Here is a 26,114-nt window from a genome sequence, read left to right as displayed (position 1 = left end):
AGATCATTTGAATAAAACAGAGAATCTAGAAATAGAACCACACATATATAGTCCACTGAGTTTTGAAAGGTTATTTAACATTAGCATTTTATAGAATATAAACTCAATTCAAGAGCCGAGGAAGAGATAGTGTTTTCAGCAAACAGCATTAGAACACCTGGTATCCGTATATAAAAAATTAACCTCAACCCTTTATTTCCATACATGAAAATAACTTGAAGGGATCTATGAACCTAAATAAGAAAGCCTAAAAGTATAAAACTTTAAGAAGAAATTATAAGGGAAAATATGAATTCAGGGTAGGCAAGAACTACCTAGGATACAAAAGACATGATGTATAAAAGAAAAAAAATGATAAATGAGATTCCATCACAATTTAGAACTTTAAATGACATCATTAAAATGAAAAGTAGTCCTTAAACAGACCATATTTGCAATGCATATAACCTATGACCAGAATATATAAAGAATTCTTAGAGTTCATTAATAGACAACCCAATTAAAATGTAGACATAAGAAGATGATAAATAGCCAGTATAGCACAAGGAATGGTGTGCACCTCTAGAATCAGAAAAATACTAATCAGTACAATAATATGATTGAATTATACACTCATTAGGGAGATGAAGTTAAAAGTTTTAAAAGCCTTGTCATGACTTTTTCTTTTTGTTGGATTCTCCCCCTTTGCATTTAATTTGTCATGCCCAGTGGATTCATTCTCCTGGGTTTCCTGGGGTTGTAATCCTCATTGTCTTTTCCTAGGGCATTGTCTAAAATTTTTTGGAGTGCTGGTTTGGTATTCATGAAGTTCCTGAGGTGCTCTTTTCATGAAAGTATCTTATTTCTCCATCAATTTTGAAAGATACTTTTGCAGGGTACATCAGTCTGGGTTGGAGGCTGTTTTCCTTTAGGGCTTGAAATACCTCACTCCAAGCTCTTCTTGCCTTGAGGGTTTGCATTGAGAAGTCTGCTCTGATTCTGATGGACTTTCCTTTGTATGTGATTTGTTTCTTTTCTCTCACTGCTTGTAGAATTTTGTTCTTCTGTTGGATTTCTGGAATCCCAGCTATTATATGCCTATGTGTAGATTTTTTTTTTTTTTGATTAAGGCTAGCTAGAGTCCTATGTGCCTCACTTATCTGTATGTCAAGTTCTTTTCCCCTCCTTGGGAAGTTTTCTGCCATCACTTCTGTGAACAGTTTTTTTATGTCATCTGCACTCTCTCCTGTTTCTTCATTGACTCCAATCAGTCTTATGTTATTCTTCTTTGCATCGTCTAGCAGCTGCTGGATTGATTTCTCGTGTTCCCTTATAATTTTAAAGCAATTTTTCTTTTCCTCCTCACTAATTGCAATCTTATCTTCTGTATGTGAAATTCTATCCTCATATTGGTTCATTCTGCTGCACAGACTTTCATTGGAGTTTTTAATCTCTTGGAAATCTGTTTGTATCTCTTTTATGGATTCCATTTGTTTCCTATGTTGGGATTCCATCATGTTCCTCAGATCCTCTATTTTTTTATCTGTGTCCTCTCTAGATTTATTAATCATGTCTTGCACCATGAGCAAAATCTTTGCTGTTATCTGAGTAATCATTTCTGATTTCATTTTTCCCAGATCCTCTTTTGTTGCCAGTTTAGAGAGTCCAGGTGGTTGAGTGTCAGATTGTTCCATCTGGTTTCCCTTTGGGGTTGCTGTAGGTGATCTGGAACTCTGTTTTTGAGGCTTGCTTATGTGTTTTCTCATTTCCACAGGGGTGGTGGTGGTGGCTCCCACGTGGCTCACCTTCCCTAGGGAGCTTCCTTCCAGGTGCTGGGACCAGCTCACCTTCTCTGCCCTAGGAGCCTGGGATGGAGGTGGGGAGCTTCCTTCTGGGTGCTGGGACTGGCTCCCCTCCTCTACCCTAGGAGCCTTGGAGGGCAACAGTGGAGCTTCCTTCCTGGTGTTGGGACCAGCTGAGCTTCTCTGCCCTAGGAGCCTGGGATGGAGGTGGGGACCTTCCTTCTGGGTTTTGGGACAGGCTGAGCTTCTCTGCCTGTGGTCTGGTGGTCCAGTGTCCTCTGTGTCTTTGTAATGTGGAACCAGGTGGCTGTATAGAGATGCGGGGCGGGGGGCGGGGGTTCCAGTGGATTGTTGCTGGGGCACAGGCTGATTCGGCTTTTTCTGCGCAACTTGCGACCTCGGTAGGGCTTCAAGAACCTGTTTTTAATGGATGGTTGTGCCCTATTTTCACCTATAAGGATTAGAGGAGTGTTTGGAACTATTCCAGCCTGTCTAGGCAGTTTCTGGTAGGTTGAGACAAGAGTATAAATGGAACCTGTGTTTCCCATACCTAATACTTAAAAGTTATGAGCAAAACTGAAAAGAAAGCACAGTCTCTGTTTTACTTTGGCAAACATATCTTCATAAGACAACCTTTAAAATTGTATAAAGATATGATTTTCATGTGACTAAAAATTGCCAAGTGTCATGGCTGAATGAAATTATCATTACCCATTTCTGAAAGCAGCATCAATGGGTCAGCAATATTTGATTAATAAAATAATTTGTTCAAAAGTATATATGTTATAAAATGTATTTTCCTGACCTTTGTTTCAGCAAAACTGTTGACTTGCTAAAAGAAAGTTTTGCATATGTATACAGATCTAAAATAGTTAAAAGATATATATGATTATGTTAAAAGTACACAAAATTTGGATATAAATTCCTAAAAATAAGTTGAAGTAAATGTAAAGAATTTTTTAAAATGTTCTTATATATTTTCATGGTATGACCACACTTATCTATTAAAATCTAAAAGGCAAAATGAATGATAATCTCTATAAAGCAATAAGTCAACATTGTTATAATGAAGTTGAGTTTTTATTTAATTTTTGAAAATTTAATTATGTATTGTTAAATGTTTTCATAAAAATATAACTATATACAAGTAGAGAATACAGAGTGTATCTGGCTGCCAGTGGTATGAATTGATATCATATCTCATTTGTTTTAGATTTGGAATTTTGGGCATATACTCTGGAGAGTATTATGAATTATTTAATATTGAGAAATGTTCTCCATGCCCAAGTGAAACTATTATATACATCACAGGAACCTTTGAAGAACTCTAAATCCATGAATCAGAGCATAAATGGGTATTTGCTGCTCCTGGGGAAAGACATTTTGTTATACACCAATTGACTGCATTTAGACCACCTGAGAAGAAAAGGTTGACATATTAATTTAGCTTTTCTGGTACTAAGGCGCGTCTTGCTGGCAAGCCTTCCCTGCTCTCCCAAGCAGCTGCATGCTGCTGTCAGCAGTGATACAATGGGAAACATCATGCCGCTTAGAAACAGGGCCACAGGGGCTCCTCAAGGACCTAGAGCAGTCATAATAGCTAATATTTAGGATCTAATATTCACACCTGAATGCTGAACTTCATATGACTCAAGCAGCCTGTTTTTTTGTTTTATGCAATCATCTGAAAGTGTTAAGCATAGCTTATTGTGAAGTCTCATTCATTTGGTTTTCTCTTGTTCCTTGGATGACAGTAGTTCTGACTGTTTAGTAATGTCTTCATGCATATATCTTGTTGGGCTTGCTTAAATGCTCGTTGACTCTTATAGTCTATTCATGCTCGTTATTGCTGAATTATGGTTTAGTTCATACCCTGTCTCTTTTGACTGGGGAGAAAGGATGGGAATTTTAGCAGAGTGATATGTACGGGTAGATTGCCTTCTATGTGGGGCTTCTCTTAGGGCTCCCTTGGAACGTATCTTGTGTCATAATTTTCCCCTCAAGGAATAATCACAGCATGCCAGATACATCCTTTTTCTTTTTCAACATCATTAGATGCACAGCCATCGAGAATCAGCTCTGCTTTGCTTACCTTCTCAACAAATGTGGCTCTTCCCAGGCAGATTAACCCCTCTGGTCGTTCTAGGATTTAAGCCTAGGAGCATGAGCGCTGGCTGTTGCTGCCTGCCTCCCCTGGCCTTGCTGTGAGGAATGCAGCCATCTCAATTTAGGCGTGAACTTGACTGTAAGTTTGCTCTGGAACTGTGTAGGGGAAATGGCTCCTAAGCTTGCTGACACATTCGCCTGAGTACCTTTTACACTGCAGTTTTTATGTGCTAAGTTTTCTTCCCATAAGTGAAATTCCATCTCTTTCTTAACCTCAAGAATCACTCAACATTCCCAACCCCACATTGTCAGGATTTGGGGAGGAAGAGGAGCAAGTACTTAGCCTGCATCTCACTAATCTCCTTCCTCCCTTTCCCAAAACACTATAGGAAATAACGAAGGTGGAGCAAAACAGAAATGCTCACAGAAAACACATCGCACAGACATAAATGCTGCTCACAGTTCACCCTTTGATCCTGAGTAACAGTGATACTCTAGGTTTTGGGATGACTGCTCCCTCCCTTTCTTTGAGGCCACCTCCTTCATGGCTCCCAGTCTGTCCCTGACAGCAGCCAACAGTGTATTATTTTCCACTACCACGTAAGGTTATTCTTGGTGGGGTGTGTTGGTGCACACTTGTAATCCCAATACTCAGGAAGCTAAGGCAGGAGGATCACCTTGAGTTTGAGGCCAGCCTGGGCTACATAGTGAGTTCAAGGCCAGCCTGAACTACATAGTGAGACCCTATCTCTCAAAAAACAAAACAAAACAACAACAAAAAAGATTAGGTGATTCTTTTCTGACCAGGCCCTCTCCTTTCCAGCCACGAGAGACAGGAGTTGAGCTTCTTAGTCCCTTCACTGGTGAAAATGTATAGCAATTCACCAGGACTCAGGTTGAGAGCAGTTAGTGACAATTCACCGCCCTGCAAGGGAAGCCCCTCCCTACCACAATCCCGCATTTGAGCAATTCTTTCAGCGTTCCATAATCAGAGCCCATATAGAATGACAGTGGCCTCACAGCTGGAAATAGAGCATTGTTCTCGCCTCTGGACCCTGTAGTCTGTGTCCATCTCAGCTTTCAGTGCCCAAGACATTTGCACTTACTCTATCTATAATCAACTGCAACCGTGAGGCTTAACTAGACTTTCATTCCGCTGTATTCTTCTGATTTTATTGGACACAAATAGAAAGTTTCGTACATATCATTTATTTATTTGTTCCACAAATACTTTAAAAAGTAGAATCTACATAATTGAAACAGCGCCTACCTTCAAGACATTTATAAGTTAAGAGAATCCATCAGTGTCCAGAACCTCTGACACAGGAAGCATGAAACAATGGACACTTGGGTGGACAGATACTTATTTGAATTTGGGAAATGGAACTATTTCATAAAAAAAAACAACAACTTCTGAGCTGAGCCTAACAGGATAAATAGTTTTCAGAAACAGGTGAGAGGCAGGACCATCAGATGAAAGAAATGGTGGTGTCTTAATCTTCTCTAGCTGCTTTAACAAAAATACCATGAGCTGGGTGGCTGATAAATAGCAAAAGTTTGTTTCTTGAAGTTCTAGAGGCTGAGAAGCCTAAGGTCAGTGAGTGGCAGATTTGATGTCTGGGAGGGTCTATTTCTTCTTGGTTCATGAATGGCACCTTCGCCCTGTGTCTTCACATGGTGGAAGGGGCAAAATAGCTCTCCTTTATGAGGGCACTAATTCTATACACAACGGGTCCACTTTTATAAACTAATCACCCTTGAAAGGCCCATCATCACAGTCTATTGAGATACTTTGATCTTGAGCCTATCACTCAAAACGATGAGCTCTCTTCCAGCTGGTCCTGCATGTTTGATACGCATCTTCACCTGTGTTTTTCTAACTTGACTATAAAAATATGCAAAAGGCATAGTTCTAGCATACCCTTAAAACTGACCTTCTTCCAGGTTAATGATTATTCAGAACTTTTCGGCTATGCTTATCCAATCACATAATTCCCATGTATAATATTGTCTAGCAGATAATTCTTGATTACTTGCCATGTAGTCCATACGTATGATTTACATTCTTTATCTTACTTAAACTGTTTACCCTATGGGATGAGGGTATCAATATGTCCTGTGAGTAATTCCAGTGATTTTTTGGTCTTAGGCACTTAAATCAGCATCTATCCCTTGAAGGTTGATTGAAAGCCAAGCAAAGTATGAATTTCATCAAATAGATTTGTTTTTTAAAATTATGCAAATGTAACTCCCATAATATCTAGTTAATATAAAAAGTTATAGAATTCACAAGATCAGCTGGAAACTTTATTTTTGCTTTCATCTGAGGTAAAATGAAACATTTTAAATATGCACAGGAGAATAATGAAGTGGATTTTTAACTTAGCCAAAAACTCTAATTTTCTTACTTCTTTTCTGAAAAATTTAAAATAATCTAGTGTGCTAGCATGAACCCTTAGTCGCCTAGGCAATAGAACAGGTTTCCATGGAAATACATGGGTCTGTATCAAAGAAATACCTTGACTTTAATGGTATAAAAGAGCATCATGTAAGGAATACTGTTGCTTATTGCTAACTCAAACTTTCAGTCATGATGATTAGTCATTCATGCCACTATTTATTAAATAGTGGTAATTTTCATCAGGAAAACAACCTTCAGATCTCCAAATTTCATTGTAGAAGGTAATATTCTGTTTCCTTTCCTCCATACTCCACAGACTTTTGATCCCCTTGTGTATTTTACCTTTACTGTAGAGAAATAGAAGGTGTGCATTTCCTAATTATGTTATACTTTTGCATTAAGTTTGATGTGCTGAGTTATAAAACTGCATTATGCATTGAGCAAGGGGCAAGCTAGATTTTTGAGAGGGAATCCTACATATCAATACCTAAGGTCCTCTTCTCTAGAGTTCCTGGATCTTTCTGCAATGGTATCTTGCAATACCTTGCCCCAGACATAGTGGCAGGAGACGGAATGAGTGCCTGACATTGGCCTTGTGGACCTAGGCTGGAGAATGGTGCTGAAGTAACACAACAGAGCAGACAGAATTTTGCTGAATTCCCACATGTATAAATTGACATTTTCCCATCGTTCTCTGTACCCCTAAATGCAGCAACTCTCAGCTTCAGTGTCTCCAGTGAACTCATCAATTCATTCCAAAATGACTGACGTCCAAAGTGATGGGTACAGGGAAGTGACTAAAGCAAGGTCCTGGACCTCATGGACTTCAGTTCTACAAACAAAACAAAAACGCATTCAGCAAATTAATATATTAGTTACTGCATGTACTAATTGAAGAAGAATAAAATAGGGTGGGGATAAAGAGTGACAGAGGGTGCTATTATTTTAGATGCAAGAAATCTGTCTGACAGATTACCTCAGGAAGTAAGGGCACACGTTATGCAAATCCTGAGCAGAAGTGTCTTCTGCAAGGAACACCAGATGCCGGGCCACAGTGGGGTGTGCGCCTGTGGAGGACCAGGCATAAGTGCCCGGTCAGGGAGCTGGGCTGGAATTGCTCTGTGGGTAGATTTTCATCCTCTTCTCTGACCAGAACTCAAGCAACTCTGAGCCTCACCCAGTGTGCCATTCCTAACTCATTTGACACCCACAAGTGAACATTTAAAACTCCCTTTCTTCCTCTATACAGTAAAATCATTTCCAAGTTCAAGAAGCCTGAGACAACGACTCTGATACAATCTAAAAAGAAGTACTGTACACTGACTATGTCCCAGGTGACTACTAACTGAGTTCCCTGAATTAACTTTGGAGTAGAATATAATGCTTATTGAAGAATAAGTAAGAAAATGTGCTGCTTTGAAGCATATATATGTCTGTATATGTACAATTGTCCCTTAGCATCCATGGGAATTTATTCCAGGATCCTCAAATCCTCAGATGCTCAAATCTCTTCTATAAAATGACACCATATTTGCATATAAACTACATACATTCTCCTGTAGACTTTAAATCATCTCTAGATTAACTCTAATGCCTGCAACAATGGAAATGACATGTGCATAGTTGGTATATTGCATTATCTAGGAAATCATGACCCATCCAAAAAACCCTGTATACAGTCAGTACAGATGGAATTTAAAAATAATTTTTTCAATCCACAGTTGGTTAAATCCACAGAAACAAACCTGAAGACTGTAGAGGGTTAAATGTGTATCTATGCTGAGGCCCGAATGTATGTCTGCCAGTGTGCATATCTTACTGCATATATGTACATTACTGCATAAGTATGTTTAGAACTCTGCAGACAGTGCGCCTGCTTTGGTCTGCACTGGGCCTCTGCCCTCGACCACATAGGAGAGGCAAAATTTTACTTCTATCCTTTCATATTTGGGGGCAGGGCGGGGCTAGGCTTGAGAATTAAATTGACAGTAGAGAGATAATCAGAGAAAAGCGTACAAACTTACTTAATACAAGCTTCATGTGGCATGGAAGTCTTCATCAGGAAATTAAGCCTTAAAAATTCAGCTGGAGTCAAACACTTATATACTGAACTGAGCAGGCAGAAGTAAGCTGTAAAAAGTAACTGTTATGTAGAGAGACTGAAAGTTAAAAATTATTTTAACAAGATGTACACAGAATTCTCTTGGCCTCAGCTTCCTGTCTTTGATGCTAATAACAATGCTTTCCTCTGGCAGATGAAGACGTTGCAGTTTAGATCAAGATGTCCCAGGAAGGCCTTATGTACCCACAGATAGGGCTTTGGGAGGGTGACTGATTTGGGGGACACTGTACTCCTCAGTGGGATCATCTCCTGCTGAGTTCAGCAGCAAAATGTGCTGCTGGAAGGTGGGGCCTGGCAGGAAGTGGGGGGTCCCTGGGGGAAGGTGCATCTCCCTCCCTGGCTTCTTCCTTCTCTCTCTGTGCTTCCTGGCTGCCATGACATGAATAGCTTTCCTCTGCAGCAGGCCCTTCTAGCATGCTGCCAGCCAACCATGGACTAACACCTCAGAAAGCATGAGCCAGAATAAACCTCTCCCCTTTTAAGTTGTGGGTGTTTGGTAGTCTCAGCGATGAGAATGTGACTGAGACAGGAGGCATCTTTTACATAGTAAGTTCATCTCCTGCTTTGAAGAAATGGCAGAGAGGTCAGAGTGACTTTTGTGCCCCTGGGGTTTTCTCAAGTTTCTTAACTCCAAATAATTAATATGCCAAAACAGCTTATTTTGGGGTGGCATGTTCTGAACTCCCTCCTTTAGGGCCTGGAGCCGGGGGGTCTCTGGTGGTGAACCTGAGAGAACTGGCTGCCCACTAAGCACTCTCTGGGCAGATCCTCTCTCTCCTTTATAATTCCCGAAGAAGGAGATGTGTGTAAGTGCCGTTTATTATTTTGCCTGAGGAGAGGGGACAGTTTCAGGACACCTTCAGGAAAAGTTGCCCAGACAGGAGTCTAGGAGTCTGCCTCAACCTATAGGGAAATATTGAGAGCGACCCAACCTGGACCGGGCTCTCAGTTCTGCTATTCCCGCTTTGTGACTTTGACTTTGAACACATTAGTTAATCTCTCTGCAACTTGATCATTGAAACAAAACAAAACAAAAACATAGCATCTTACAGGCTTGTTATTTGAACAAAATAAAATGGTATGTGTGAAAAAGTGTTCCATAAATTGAAAAACACTAAAAAATATTCATAGAGTTTAAAAAACCCCAGCTTCTCTAGTCGGTCTTCTATAAATACATCAGAACAGTGTTGTGGTTTAACTAACAGCATACATCTATCATAATATGGGAAGCTTTTACTAAATGAGCCTTTTATAAAAATATCCTCATTTATGCCAGTGTCTGGAAACAAAATGGACAGCAATATCTCGGTCACATGACTGTTATATAATTAAAGTTGGGGCAAACCGTCAGATCTTCTACTTAGATGTATACAGTGAATTAGATTTGGATATTGAATGGATATTTGTTTCTGTAACGTGGAATTTAATTCACAGAAGTGTTAAAAGTCTATTACTTTTGGGCCGGAGATTTAGTTCAGTGGTTCCGCTGCCTGGCTTGCAAGCACAAGGACCTGAGTTCGATCGCTGGTACCAAAAAAAACCCCACAAACTCTATTACTTTCATTCCCCATGTGAGAAAGAAGCATATTTCCAACCTCTCTCTTCACAAACAGGGGCCTCTTGTAGGAAGGAGTTAAGCAGTAGCCTCTAGAAGGTGTTGGCATGAATTGTATCTAAACTCCGCATCTGCTTTGCAAGTAAGTGTGCCAGATCAGAGCATCAAAGACTGTCATAGACCAAAAGGGTCTGAGGGACATTCAGTTTGTTCTTTTTCTCTTTAAGGTTGCCTCTATCACGTGCAAGATTGCATTTTGCTCCCCCTTTCCTTTCTCCATCTCTCCTCTTCTATTTTCAAAGATGTCTCCCTTAGCAAAGGAGTTTTTCAAACCATATTCAACAACCCCTTGCTGGGCTGATTGTTATACTTTTAAGGAAACTAACCTGTTTGGTACTGCTAAGGTTTTTGGACTGAGAAACTGGAAGGATAGAGTTGTGTTTTTGGAGACAGAGAAGAAATCGGAATAATAGATTTAGGGGGAAATTGAGAGTGGTTTTGCTTGTATTATTTTGAGGTATGTATCATTGGGGATATTAGGCCATTAGATACTAGACTTTGGAATTTAAGAAAGGAGTCAGAGCTAGAGCTATACATTTAGAAGTCTTAATTCTGTCAATTTTCTTTAAAGCCAAGTTTGTGAATGGAGTGATTTATTCTATAAAAACAGAATCTAATTTTTATGCAATTATATCAGTCAGTTTTTCTGTTACTGAGACACAGTACCTGATGCACAAGTTAAAAGAGGAAGGATTTTAATTTGGTTCACCGTTTGGGGGATTCAGTCCATCACCAACTGGCTCCAAGGCAGGAATACCAGGACAGAAGGTCATAGTAGAGTAAAGATGCTTAGTTTATGGTGGCAAGGGGCAGGGGGAAGCAAAGGATTGGGGGAGAGCCCTGAGAGGAAGGGACTGGGGAGCCAAGGTCACATCTTCATGACCACCCAAACACACACAGATGAACTGACAATTAAGCTTAACTGTCACATATCACTATTAGATAATGAGCATTGGATGTAATTATTTCTGTGTGGTATTATAAGGCAACCAGAGAGCATTCCTAGGTTAAATAGGCCATCTCTGACATTAAATGCCTCTCAGCTGCAGTGTCCTCCATCACCAGCTATCTAACCCTTCACTCTCCCTTTCCTCCTCTCTTACCTCAAAACTGATGTGCTGTGGTGTTCCTCAGCATATATTCACTCATTTGTTTCCCACCCACTAGGAGCAAGGTCCATTTCTGAGGACACTGACTTTGCTTTAGCCAATGGCTTGTGATATTAAGGGGGTTTTAAATGTGTTTGGTTTAAATGTGTTTGGTTTGATTTTTGTGCTCAGGTGACCTACCACAAAGAGTGCTTCCCCTATAGCTACTACCTTTTCAGCCTTAGCTACAGAAAAAATGTATATGAGCAGACTTGAGCCCACCCTCAACCTGACTTGAAGCCCAGAAAGACCCTCCTTTGCAGGCATGGTCGCTCATCTGTACCAGCCTCAGTCCAGGTGAGTGCAGTCACCTGGAGGCCAGTGAGCAGGAGCCCACTCCAGCTGGTTCTCTGAAGGAAAGATAGTTTTTGTTGCAGCATTACTGTGACATAGCTGATTCCATGGTCTGAATGCTTGTGTTCCCAAACTTCATATGCTGAGGCCTTCATCCCCAACATAATGGTATTAGGAGATGGGGACTTCGGGAGGTGATTAGGTCAGGAGGACAGAGTCCTCATGAATGGGATTAGTGCTCTTTATAAAAGGGACCCCAGGGATGCCCTACCGAGGTCCCGAGTCACGTGGAACACGCCGAATCAGCCCGCACCCCTGCAGCAATCCACTGGACACACCCCCGCTTCTCTGTATAGCCACCTGGTTCCAAACTACAAAGAGGCAGAGGACACCAGACCACCAGACCACGGTACTGGGTCCCACTGCTCCCGGCCCAGAGGCAGGGGCTTCTGAGCCTCCATCCCACTGTTCCTGGTCCAGAGGAAGGGGCTTCCTGGCTGCTTCCAGCCCAGAGGAAAGGGTTTTTGAGCCACCTTCTGTCCTGCCACTCCCAGCCCAGAGAAAGGGGCTTCTGGGTCACCATCCCTCCCGCCGCTTCCGGACGAGAGGTACGGGCTTCTGAGCCACCGTCCCACTGCTCCTGGTCCAGAGGAAGGGGCTTCCAGGCCACCATCCCTCCCACTGCTCCCTGCCCAGAGGAAAGGGCTTTTGGGCCACCATCCCTTCTGCTGCTCTTGGCCCCCGTCCCACCTCTCCCAGCTCAGAGGAGGTAATCCACGCGGGCACCAACAACACCCCCCGCCCCCGCCCCCGCAGTCGAAATGAGAAAACACGTAAACAAGTCTCAAAATGAGACTTCCAGATCACCTACAGCAACCCCAAAGGGAAATGAGATGGAACACTCTGATACTCAACCACCTGGACCCACTGAACTGCCAACAAAAGGGGATATGGAAAAAATGAAATCAGAAATAATTTCTCAGATAACAGGAGAAATTGTGCTCCTACTGCAAGACATGATTAATAAATCTAGAGGGGAGCTGAGGAACATGATGGAATCCCAACATAGGAAACAAATGGAATCCATAAAACAGATGCAAATAGATTTCCAGGACATGAAAAACTCCATTGAAAGTCTACACAGCAGAATGAGCCAATGTGAGGACAGAATTTCAGGTATAGAAGATAAGATTGTAATTAATAACCAGGAAAAGATAAATTGCTTCAAAATTATAAGGGAACATGAGAAATCAATCCAGCAGCTGCTAGATGATGCAAAGAAGAATAACATAAGACTGATTGGAGTCAATGAAGAAACAGGAGAGAGTGCAGATGACATAAAAAAACTCTTCACAGAAGTAATGGCAGAAAACTTCCCAAGCAGGGGAAAAGAACTTGACATACAGATAAGTGAGGCATATAAGACTCCAAATAGCCTTGATCAAAAAAAACTACACATAAGCATATAATTATTAAGATTCCAGAAACTCAACAGAAGATCAAAGTTCTACAAGCAGTTAGAGAAAAGAAACCAATCATATACAAAGAAAAGCCTATCAGAATCACAGCAGACTTCTCAACACAAACCATCAAGGCACGAAGAGCTTGGAGTGAAATATTCCAAGCCCTAAAAGAAAACAGCCTCCAACCTAGACTGATGTACCCTGCAAAAGTATCTTTCAAAATTGATGGAGAAATAAGATACTTTCATGACAAAGAGCACCTTAGGAACTTTGTGAATACCAAACCAGCACTCCAAAGAATTTTACACAATATCCTAGGAACAGACATTGAGGATCACAACCCCAGGAAACAAAACAGAATGAACCCATCTGGCATGACAAGAAATTAAATGTAAAGGGGGAGAACCCAACAAAAAGAAAAAGTCATGGCAATGACAAGTCAGTATGTTTCAGTTATAACCATCAATGTTAATGGTCTCAATTCACCAATCAAAAGAAATAGACTGGCAGAATGGGTCAAGAAGCAAAATCCAACAATATGCTGCATACAAGAAACACACTTAATTCAAAAGGAAACTCATAGACTGAAAGTTAAAGGGTGGAAAACAATACTCCATGCGATGGGAAACCGAAAAAAAGGAGGAGTAGCCATCCTCTTGGCAGATCAAGTAGATTTCAAACCAACACTGATTGAGAGAGATGAAGAAGGACACTACATCCTTGTAAAGGGAAGAATCCAAGAGGAAGAGATGACAATCCTAAATATCTATGCACCAAACACTAGTGCACCCAACTATATAAAACAAATACTAACGGACATGAAAAGTCATATATGCACTAATACAATTGTAGTGGGGGACCTCAACACCCCACTGTCACAAATAGATAGATCAACTAGACTAAAAATAAGTAATAAAATACTAGAACTCAATCGAACTCTTGAACAAATGAACTTAACAGATATTTACAGAGTCTTCTACCCTACAAAATCAGAATACACATTCTTCTCAGATGCACATGGGTCATTCTCCAAAATAGACCACATACTCACACAAAGAACATGTTTAAGTAAGTGCAAAGGAATTGAAGTTATCCCCTGTATATTATCAGACCATAGTGCAACGAAATTGGAGATCCATAGCAAAAGAAACTCAAAAAATTTCATAAACACGTGGAAATTGAACAACACACTTCGGAATAACCAATGGGTCACAGAGGAAATTAAAGAAGAAATCAGACAGTTCCTTCAATTGAATGACAATGACAATACAACATATTCAAATCTATGGGACACAATGAAAGCAGTCTTACGAGGGAAATTCATAGCAGTGAATACGCATATTAGGAAAACAGAACAAGCCCAATTAAACAACCTGATGCTGAACCTCAAGCCTCTAGAAAAAGAAGAGCAGGACAACCCCAAAGCTCATACAAGGGAGGAAATTATAAAGATCAGAGGAGAAATCAATGCAATGGAGACTAAGAGAATAATACAAAAAATCAATGAAGCCCAGAGTTGGTTCTTCGAAAGAATCAACAAAATTGACAAACCCTTAGCCAACCTTATCAGAAAAAGGAAAGAAAAGGCCCAAATCCATGCAATTAGGAATGAAAAGGGTGAAATGACAACAGACCCAGCAGAAATCCAGAGGATCATCAATACCTACTTCCAGAACCTATACGCCAATAAGATGGACAACACAGAAGACATGGACAGATTCCTAGATACATATGAATTACCAAAGTTGAACGAAGAAGACCTAAAAATTCTGAACAACGCAATATCAACCAATGAAATTGAAAATGTAATTAAAAACTTATCAACTAAGAAAAGCCCAGGCCCTGATGGCTTCACTGCTGAATTCTACAAGACATTTAGAGAGGAACTGCTGCCACTACTGTTTAAACTCTTCACTGAAATTGAAAGGGAAGCAATACTCCCAAATTCATTCCTGGAAGCAAGCATCACCTTGATCCCCAAAGCAGAGAAAGACCCAACCGAAAAGGAGAACTATAGGCCAATCTCACTAATGAATATAGATGCAAAAATCCTTAATAAGATACTGGCAAACAGAATGCAGAAGATCATCAAGAAGATCATACACCCTGATCAAGTGGGATTCATCCCAGGGATGCAGGGATGGTTCAGTATATGCAAATCAATCAATGTAATACACTATATCAATAGAGCCAAGGACAAAAACCATATGATTATCTCCATAGATGCAGCAAAAGCATTTGACAAAATCCAACATGCATTTATGATAAAAACCCTACAAAAATTGGAATAGATGGTCTCTACCTCAAACTGATAAAAGCTGTCTATGAAAAACCAACAGCCAATATCATACTAAATGGTCAAAAACTGAAATCCTTCACACTAAAATCAGGAACAAGACAAGGATGTCCATTATCACCACTCTTGTTCAATATAGTCCTGAAAACATTAGTCACAGCAATTAAACAAGAGAAAGAAATAAAAGGAATAAAGACAGGAAATGAAGAAGTCAAATTGTCATTATTTGCAGATGACATGGTACTCTATATAGAAGACCCCAAGAACTCCACCAAAAGTCTTCTAGACTTAATAACCAAATTCAGTAGAGTAGCTGGATACAAGGTCAATACATAAAAAATCAATAGCTTTCCTCTACACAAATGACCGTCTCACTGAGAGAGAAATAGGGCAAATAATACCTTTCACAATAGCATCCAAAAAACTGAAATACCTAGGAATCAACTTAATGAAAGAAATCAAGGACCTCTTCTCTGAAAACTATAGCACTCTGAAAAGAGAGATTGAAGATGATATCAGAAAATGGACTGACATCCCCTCCTCCTGGGTAGGAAGGATTAATAGAGTGAAAATGGCCATACTTCCAAAACTGCTATATAGATATAATGCAATTCCAATTGAGATCCCAACAGCATACCTCATGGACCTTGAGAAAACAATCCAAAAATTCATTTGGAACAAGAAGAGGCCCAGAATAGCAAAAGCAATTCTAGGTAACAGAGACATGGCAGGGGGTAGCACAATCCCCAACCTGCAACTATACTACAAAGCTACTGTGATAAAAACAGCATGGTCCTGGCAAAGAAACAGACCTGAGGACCCGTGGAACAGATTAGAAGATGCAGAAACAACACCAGACACACTCAGCCATCTCATCTTTGATAAAGGAGCCAAACACCCTCACTGGAGGAAAGATAGCCTCTTTAATAAATGGTGCTGGAAAAACTGGGCTTCAACTTGCCAAAGATTAAAACTAGACCTATATCTCTCACCATGCACTAAACAAAAATCAAAATGGATTAAAGATCTAAATATTAAAATAGAAACGCTGGACCAATTGGAACAGAGGTTAGGTAGAACTCTTGAAGACATTGGTGTAGGAAAAGATTTTATGAACAAAACCTCAGTTGCCCGTGAACTAGCACAAACAATCAACAAATGGGATCTCTTCTTCTTAAAAAGCTTCTGCACAGCAAGAGAAACCACCAGCAGTGTGAAGAGACAACTCACAATGTGGGAAACAATCTTCACCTGCTTTTCCTCAGACAAAGGTCTACTATCTCGAATCTATAAAGAACTTAAAAAGATCAGACCTCCCAAATTTAAAGACCCAATCTGAAAATGGGCATCTGAAATGAACAGACATTTCTCAGACAAAGAAGTAGAAATAGCAAATAAATACATGAAAAAATGTTCAACATCACTGGTCATTCGAGAGATGCAAATGAAAACAATGCTGAGATTCCAGCTCACTCCAGAAAGAATAGCTGCTATCATGAAATCAACCAATAACAAATGCTGGTGGGGCTGTGGGGAAAGAGGAACCCTTCTCCACTGCTGGTGGGAGTGTAGACTGGTGCAAGCACTGTGGAAATCAGTATGGAGATACCTCAAAGAACTAGGACTGGAAGTCCCATTTGACCCAGCTATTCCCCTGCTGGGGATCTTCCCCAAAGAATTAAAAGAATCATACCACAGCGATATATGTGCACCCATGTTCATAGCAGCACAGTTTGTGATAGCTAAAACTTGGAAGCATCCCAAATCCCCATTAACTGGAGACTGGATAAAGAAAATGTGGTTTTTAAAATAAAATGGAGTACTACTCAGCCATAAAAAATGAGAAATTAGAGACATTTATAGCTACGTGGATGCACATTGAGGTGATACTCTTAAGTGAAATAAATAGGACACACATGTATAAATACCAAATAGTTTCTCTGGTGTGAGAAACTGAAAGTGTAAATAAGGACTAAAATGTATAATAGGTAATGTGAAACAGGAAGAAAAGGGGCAAAGGGGAAGGAAGTGGGAAGGCTAGGGGAAAGGATAGAAGGGAATGGGATTAATATGAGAAAATGGAAAAATAAGAACAAAATCTTTGTAAATAGGGAGGGATGGAGAGGTTGAAGGGAGGGCTGGGCAAGGGTGAAAAATAAGAACCAAGAGAGACTATGTAAAGGTGCAAATTTCCAATGATGAATGTCATTATATTGTATACCTAAAATGTACCAATGGTTAGAATGAATGATCGATAATGCAAAATAGGAAGAAAATGTCCAAAGGGGTAGGGGAAGTGGGAGGGGCAGGGGAAAGGAAAGAAGGGAAAGGAAAAATGCTGAGAAATGGAAAAAATGGAAATAAAGTCTTTGTGAATAGGGAAGGGTGGTGGGGGTGAAGGGACAGCTAGGAATGGGGAAAATATAAGAACCAAGATGCATTACGTAAAGGCACAATTCCCAGTGAGAAATGTAACTGTGTTGTATACCTACAATGTACCAATAAAAGAATTTAACATTAAAAAAATAAATAAAAGGGACCCCAGAGAACAACTTTGCCCTCTTTTTATCGTGGGAGAACACAGGGAGAAGATGGTATTTGCAACATGGAATAGGCCCTCACTAGCTCCCAACACTGCTGGCACCTGATCTCAGACTTCCCAGCCTCCAGAACAGTGAGAAATACATTTCCATTATTTATAAACCACCGAGTGTATGGAAATTTGTTGGAACAGCTTCACTTAAGAGAGCTGACTGGGAGACAAAGCCTAGTGGCCCCATATCTCATTCTCTCAAGGGTTTATTAGGTGGCCAGGTATTTAGGGTATCTCTTGTTAAATAAATTAATGGGCTAGATGAGCTCCATGTATGGCTCTTTCTAGATATTGGTTTTTTATTTCAAGGAGGGCTTTGAATTTCCAGAGATGGTATGCTATTACTCAAAAAATAACTCTGTCAGGGCTTTCCAGAAACCAAAATGGAAAACAAACAGGTATAGACATTTATCCCCAGCAGTTCTGAGGAATCTTTTCTCTTCCCCGACTCAGAGGTCTGGCATAGACTATACTAAAAGGACAAGACCAGAGAATCACAATCATGCTATTGCTTGTTCAGTTCAATGTTGGATTTAATTGATAGAACCTCTGAGGTAATGAATTATGATGAGTAACTATACCTGATGAGAAATCATTTTAGTTTTTAGTATTAAACGCCTAGAAAAATTTCCAGCCTCAACCATGAACATGACAGACTGGTACTGATAAAATGCTAAGTGTGTGGTGACTTTAACATGCCCTTTAATGTACATAGAAGTCTTAAGATTGATTTCTTTGTTGTAAGTGAAGTGCAAAATAACCTAGCAATGACCTTACAGAGTCTTAGGATTCCCTATGGTAGCCTTGTTTGGAAATATGTAATGCTTCCTGAAAACATCTATTATTAATTCTAATGTTAATAAAATCATTCATATAGCGGTCATTTCTGAGTTCCCATAAAAAGTTAAAAGAATTTCTATTTTTATTTTTGACTTCTCTGCTTGCTGGCTTGTCATCAGAAATTCACACTGACCTCTCTGCTCGACCTTGGCCAGGAAACTAAAGCGCCCTGCGTATTGATTCATTGCTGTTTGTATTGTTGCTTACTTGATTGATCTAGTCGCATCTCTCTTTTGAAAGCAGGCTGCTCTCAACTGCTTTAGCTAATTTCATGAGCAGTGACAGTCCCAGGTGGAATTCTAGGATCGGCTCCCTACCACCTACTCTGATTGTGTGTAATTCCCCCTGGCTCTACTCTTCAGGAAATGTTTAGGCAAATGTCTGCTGCCTGCTCCCTCTGAGTTATAACCCTGGTGGTTTGTGAAGAAGAGATACTGTCTCAAAGGGATGTTTGGCATATATTCCTTTTAATCATAGTTTATGTACCAGAACAATGTGAACTGAAAGGACTATTTACAATTTGGACCCCATCTCTTCAGTCTTCGACATTTTATGCACTATTTATGTCCTCTCTGTCTCTCCCTCTCTTTCTCTCTCCCCCCCCTCTCACACACACACACACAGACACACACACACATACACACACACGTACAGCTATCTATCCACTTGAACATCAACATTCTATGGCAGAGGTAACAATTACCAAGTCCCCATAGAGTTCAAGTGTCTTGGTCCTTTCAGGATACTATAATAAAATGTTATATATTGTTGGGTTATAAACAACAAGCATTTATTTCTCACGGTTCTGGAGGCTGGGAAGTTCAAAATCAAGGTTCTAGCAAATTTGGTGCGGGGTTAGAATTCATTTCCTGGTTCATAGATGACATTTTCTCTATATGACTTCACATGGTGAAAGGGCCAAAGGAGATTTCTGGAGTCTCTTTTATAAGGACACTAATTCCATTCATGAAGGCTCTGCTCTCAGATCTAATCACCTCCAAAGGCCTCGTACCTGCTAATTGCCATAACCTTGAGGGGAAGGATTTCATGTGTCAATTTTGAGAGGATCCAAAGACCCAGACCTCTGCATCAGTTAAGTAATACAATCTGTAACTGTACCTGGTGGAAGGTTATATCCACAGCCAGGCTTCAGGAGATTTTTGCTGTAAAATTCAGGCTGGAAGTTTCTTTCAGAGCAATCTTTCAAAAGAAATTTAAAAATCCATATTTTTTATTAATAAATTTTATTTTATTTTACCTCATCCCCCCTCAAGCCCCCTCCCCTCCCTATGTACAAGAGCTTTGTTTCCATTTTTCCCTTCTATTTTCCCTTTTCTTCTTGTCCCTTCCTTCCTTTCTCCCTCTCTCCTCCCTTGTTCCCCTTCCCATTTGAACACTTTCTTCCCATTTCTCAACATCCATTATACATCTCAGTCCTTATTTCCACATTCAGTTTCTCGTACCAGAGAAACAATGCTGTATTTAAACCTGTGTGTACGGTTTATTTCACTTAAGAGTATGGTCTCAGAGTTCATCCATTTAGCTATAAATGTCTGAAACTCATCCTTCTTTATGGCAGAGTAGTACTCCATTGTATATAAAAAAACACATCTTCTTTATCCACTCTTCAGTTGATGGGCATTTGGGCTGTTTCCAAGATTTAGCTATTACAAACTGTGCTGCTATAAACATGGGTGTGGATATATAGCTGTGATATGATGCTTTTAATTCTTTTGGGAAGATACCAAGAAGAGGTATAGCTGGGTCAAATAGAACCTCTAGTTTTAGTTTTTGAGAAATCTCCATATTGATTTCCACAGTGGTTGCACCAGACTACACTCTCACAAGCAGTGGAGAAGGGTTCCTTTCTCCCACAGCCCCTCCAGCATTTGTTATTGGTTGATTTCTTGATAGCAGCCATTCTTTCTGGAGTGAGATGGAATCTCAGCATTGTTTTAATTTGCATCTCTTGAATGACCAGTGATGTTGAACATTTTTAAATATATTTATTTGTCATTTCTAATTCTTTATCTGAGAAGTGTCTTTTCATTTAAGATGCCCATTTTTGCACTGGGTCTTTAAACTGTGGTGGTGGGGTTCTGATTTTTTTTTGAGTTCTTTACATATTCTAGATAATAGTCCTTTATCTGAATAACTGGAAAAAATTTTTACCCACTCTGTGGGTTGTCTCTTTACTCTAGTGGTGGTTTCTCTTGCTGTGCATAAGCTTTTTAATAAGATGAGGTCACAGTTGTTGATTTCCAGTGTACTCTGGGGTTTGTTCATGAAGTCTTTGCCTACTACTATGTCCTCAAGCATTCTACCTATTCTCTCTGCCAGCAGAGTTAGTGTTTTTGTTTTAATATTTAGATCTTTGATACATTTTGATTTTAGGTTAGTGCATAGTGAAAGATATGGGTCTAGTTTCAATCTTCCACATCTGAAAGTCAGTTTTTCCAGCACCATTTATTAAAGAGGCTATCTTCCAGTAACAGTGTTTGGCTTCTTTGTCAAAGATAAGGTGGTTGAGTATGTCTGGAGTTGTTTATGCATCCTCTAGTCTATTCCAATGATCCTCAGGTCTGTTCTTTTGGCAGTACCATACTGTTTTTAATCACCATAGCTTTGTAGTATAAAGTCAGAGATTGTGATATCCCTTGCTTTGTCTTTGTTGCCCAGAATTGCCTTTGCTATTCTAAGTCTCTTCTGGTTCCAAATGATTTTTACAATTATTTTTTCTAATTCTGTGAGATATTCTGTTGGGATTTTGATTTGGGATTGCATTGAATCTGTACAACAATTTTGGAAGTATATCCATTTTCACTATATTGGTTCTTCCTATCCAAGAACAAGGGATATCTTTCCATTTTCTAATATCCTCTTCAATCTCCCTTTTCAATGTAGTTTTCAATGTAGAGGTATTTTACTTTCTTTGTTAGATTGATTCCTAGGTATTTCATTTTTTTTGGATGCTGTTGTGAAAGGGATTGTTTCTCTATTTCTCTCTCTGTGAGTCTGTTATTTGTGTACAGGAAGGCTATTGACCTTTGAGTGTTGACTTCGTATCCAGCTATGCCACTGAATTTGATTATCAAATCTAAAAGCTTTCAGGGGAGTTTTTGGGGTCTTTTATATAGAGTATCATGTCATCCTCAAATAATGATAATTTAACTTCTTCCTTTCCTATCCTTATTCTTTTTATTTCTTTCTCTGGCTAATGTTTCCAGAACTATATTGAACAAGAGTGGTGACAGTGGACATCCTTGTCTTGTTCCTGATTTTAGAATGAAAGCTTTCAGTTTTTGTCCATTTAATATGATGTTGACCGTTGGTTTGTCATAGATGGCTTTTATAGATTGAGATAAAGACCATCTATAACAATTTTCTGTAGGGTCCAACTGAGTGTTGGACCTTGTCAAACTCTTTTTCTGCATCTATTGAGAGGCTCATATAGTTTTTGTCCTTGGCTCTATTGATATAGTGTATTACATTTATTGATTTGCATATGTTGAACCATCCCTGCATCCCTGAGATGAATCCAACTTGGTCATGGTGTATAATCTTCCTGATGATTTGCTGCGTTCTGTTTGCCGGTATCTCACTGAGGATGTTTACATCTGTGTGCATTAGGGAGACTGACCTGTAATTCTCCTTTTTTGTTGTATCCTTCTCTGGGTTTGGAATCAGGGTAATGATTGCTTCCAGGAACTAATTTGGGAGTATTGCTTCCCTTTCTATTTCATTAAAGAGTTTGAGGAGTAGCAGCATTAGGCTGTCTCTAAATTTCTTGTAGAATTCAGCAGTGAATCCATCAGGGCCAGGGCTTTTCTTTGTTGGTAGTTTTTAAATTACATATTCAATTTCATTGGCTGATATTGGTTTATTTGGAATTTCTGTATCTTCTTGATTTAATTTTGGTAATTTATATATACCTAGGAATCTGTCCATTTCTTCTGTTATTTTCCATCTTATTAGAATACAGGTTCTTAAAGTAGGTATTGATGATCTTCTGGATCTACACAGGATCTGTTGTTATTTCACCCTTTTCATTCCTAATTGCATGGATTTGAGTCTTTTCTTTCCTTTTTTTGATAAGGTTGGCTAAAGGTTTGTCAATATAATTTAATCTTTCAAAGAACCAACTCTTTGATTTATTGATTCTTTGTATTGTTAGTCTCCATTGCATTAATTTCTGCCCTGATTATTATGATTTCCTTCCTCATGTGAGCTTTGGGTTTGACTTGGTTTTCTTTTTCTAGAAGCTTGAGGTTCAACATCAAGTTGTTGTTTGAGCCCACTCTGTTTTCCTGATATGGGAATTCACCACTATAAATTTCCCTCATAGGACTGCTTTCATTGCATCCCATAAGTTCCAGTATGTTGTATTTTTTGTCTAGTTGATCTGTCTATACGTTACAGGGGGGTATTGAGATTCCCTATTACAACTGTATTAGTGCTTATATGACTTTTCATGTCTGTTAATATTTGTTTTGTGTAGTTGAGTATGCTGCTATTTGGTGAATATATATTTAGGATTGTTATCGTTTCCTCTTGGATTGTTCCCTTTACCAGGAGGTATTGACCTTTGACTTTCTTAATCAGTTCTGGCTTGAAATCCACTTTGTCTGCAAACAGTTTACCTATCCTTGCTTTTTTCTGGTTTCCTGTTGCATGGAATATTGTTTTCCATCCCTTGATTTTCAGTCTGTGAATTTGTTTTTTAGTTAAATGTGTTTCTTATATGCAGCATATTGTTGAATCTTGCTTCTTGATCCATTCTGCCAGTCTGGTTCTTTTGATTGGTGCAGTGAGACCATTAACATTGATGGTTATAACTGATTTATATCGACTTATCTCTATCTTATTTTCCTGCTATTGGATTCCTTCATTCCTTTTCTGTTTAATTTCTTGTCCTGTCTGGTGGATTCATTCTGTTGGAGTTCATGGAGTTGTAATCCTTATTATTTCTTTCTAGAATATCCTTTAGAACACTTTGGAATGCTGTTTTGGTGGTCATGAACTTCTAGAGGTGCTCTTTGTCACGGAAATATCTTATTTCTCCATCAATTTTGAAGGATAGTTTTGCAGGGTACATCAATCTGGGTTGGAAGTTGTTTTCCTTTAGGGCTTGAAATACTTCACTCCAAGCTCTCATTGACTTGAGAGTTTGTATTAAGAAGTATGCTGTAATTTTCAATCAGCATTGCATTAAATCTATATAGTAGTTTTGGAAGTGTGGCCATTTTCACTACATTGGTTCTTCCTACCCAGGAACAAGGGATGTCTTTCATTTCCGTACATCCTCTTCTATCTCTTTTTTCAGAGTGCTGTAGTTTTCACTGTAGAGGTCTTTTGCTTCCTTTGTTAGATTGATTCCTAGATATTTCATTTTTTTGGATGCTATTATAAAAGTAGTTGTTTCCCTAATTTCTCTCTCAGTGAGTCTGTTATTTATGTACAAGAAGGCTATTTTTTTTGAGTGTTGACCTTGTATCCAGCTACTCTACTGAATCTGTCAATTAAGTCTAGAAGTCTTTTGGCAGAGTTTTTTAGGCCTTTTATGGAAAGTATCATATTGTCAGCAAATAATGACAGTTTAACTGCTTCCTTTCCTATCTTTATTCCTTTTATTTCTTTCTCTTTTCTAATTGCTGTGGCTAATGTTTCCAGAACTATATTGAACAGGAGGAGTGGTGATAGTGGGCATCCTTGTCTTGTTCCTAATTTTAGCATGAAAGTTTTCAGTTTTTGACCATTTAGTATGATGTTGGCTATTGGTTTTTCATAGATGGCCTTAATCAGGTTGAGATAAAGATCTTCTATTCCAATTTTCTGTAGGGTTTTTATCATGAATGGGTGTTAGATTTTGTCAAATGCTTTTTCTGCATCTATTGAGATGATCATATGGCTTTTGTCCTTGGCTTTGTTAATATAGTGTATTACATTTATTGATTTACATAAGTTGAACTATCCAAAACTGCTATATAGATTTAACGCAATGCTGATTGAAATTGTAACAATATTTTTCACAGAACTAGAGAAAACAATCCAAAAATTCATTTGGGACCAGAAGAGACCTAGAATAGCAAAAGCAATTCTAGGCAACAGAGTCATGGCAGGGGGTAGTACAATCTCCAGCTTGAAACTATACTACAAAGCTACTGTGATAAAAACAGCATGGTACTGGCAAAGGAACAGACTTAAGGATCAGTAGAATAGATTAGAAGATGCAGAAACAACTCCAGACATATTCAGCCACCTCATCTTTGACAAAGGAGCCAATCACCCTCAGTGGAGGAAAGATAGCCTATTTAATAAATGGTGTTGAAAAAACTGGATTTCAACCTGCCAGAGATTAAAGCTAGACCCATATCTATCACCATGCACTAAACTAAGATCAAAGTGGATTAAAGATCCAAATATTAAAACAGGAACACTAAAGTTGCTGGAAGAGAAGTTAGGTAGAACTCTTGAAGACATTGGCATAGGAAAAGACTTTATGAACAAAACCTCAGTAGCACAGGAACTAGCACAAAGAATCAACAACTGGGATCTCATCTTATTAAAAAGATTCTGCACTGCAAGAGAAACCACCAACAGAGCTAAGAGACAACCTACAATATGGGAAGAAATTTTTAGCAGCTGTACCTCAGACAAAGGACTACTATCTAGAATCTATAAAGAATTGAAAAAAATCAGACCCCCCAGATTCGAAGACCAATTCAAAAATGGGCATCTGAAATGAACAGACATTTCTCAGACAAAGAAGTAAAAGCAGCAAATAAATATATGACAAAATGTTCAACATCACTGGTCATTTGAGAGATGCAGATGAAAACAACACTGAGATTCCACCTCACCCCAGAAAGAATGACTGCTATCAAGAAATCAACCAATAACAAATGCTGACAGGGGTGTGGGGAGAAAGGAACCCTTCTCCATTGTTGGTGGGAGTGCAGACTGGTGCAACCACTCTGGAAATCAGTATGGAAATACCACAAAGAACTAGGATTATAGGTCACATTTGACCCAACTATTCATTCCCCTACTGGGTATCTTCCTCAAAGAATTAAAAGAATCATACCACAGCCCACTGCAGACAGGCAGGTCTGTGGATGCCCTACCAAGATCGCAAGTTGCGGGAACACGCCGAATCAGCCCACGCCTCAGCAGCAATTCACTGGACCCCCCCCCCCCCCCCCCCGCCGCTCCTCTGGCCTCTTCTCTGTATAGCCACCTGGTTCCACACTACAAAGACGCAGAGGACACTGGACCACCAGACCATGGTACTGGGTAAGTTGGAGTCATCTTCACCTCCCATCAGGACCGGATCTATCTTCAGGGAAAGGGCAGCTGGAACCTGCAATACAACTCTGCAGAGTTCAACCCTACAGGAGGACAGGGAGCTCAACTTGGGACTTGCAGCCAGAAATCTTCCTGAATCTCATGGGTCTG

General features: G+C 39.5%; 1 protein-coding gene across 1 annotated transcript in view; it reads right to left on the bottom strand.

Annotated features, from left to right (window-relative positions):
• Positions 1-557: 557 nt before the first annotated feature.
• Slc35f3 (solute carrier family 35 member F3) overlaps positions 558-26,114 on the bottom strand; it is a 372,969-nt gene continuing 347,412 nt past the window's right edge. Inside the window, exons 8-9 of the mRNA XM_087181906.1 lie at positions 8,313-8,418; positions 558-7,120 (exon numbers count right to left, since the gene is read on the bottom strand). Of these exons, the coding sequence (XP_087038032.1) occupies positions 7,039-7,120; positions 8,313-8,418 (188 nt within the window). The 3' untranslated portion in view covers positions 558-7,038. The remainder of the gene's footprint in view (positions 7,121-8,312; positions 8,419-26,114) is intronic.

Source organism: Heterocephalus glaber, unplaced genomic scaffold, assembly GCF_053883595.1.
Source record: "Heterocephalus glaber isolate CG9 unplaced genomic scaffold, H.glaber_assembly_v1.0 deba00001472, whole genome shotgun sequence".
NCBI classification, from domain to species: Eukaryota; Metazoa; Chordata; class Mammalia; order Rodentia; family Bathyergidae; genus Heterocephalus; species Heterocephalus glaber.
This window is presented reverse-complemented; position numbering and strand designations above follow the sequence as displayed.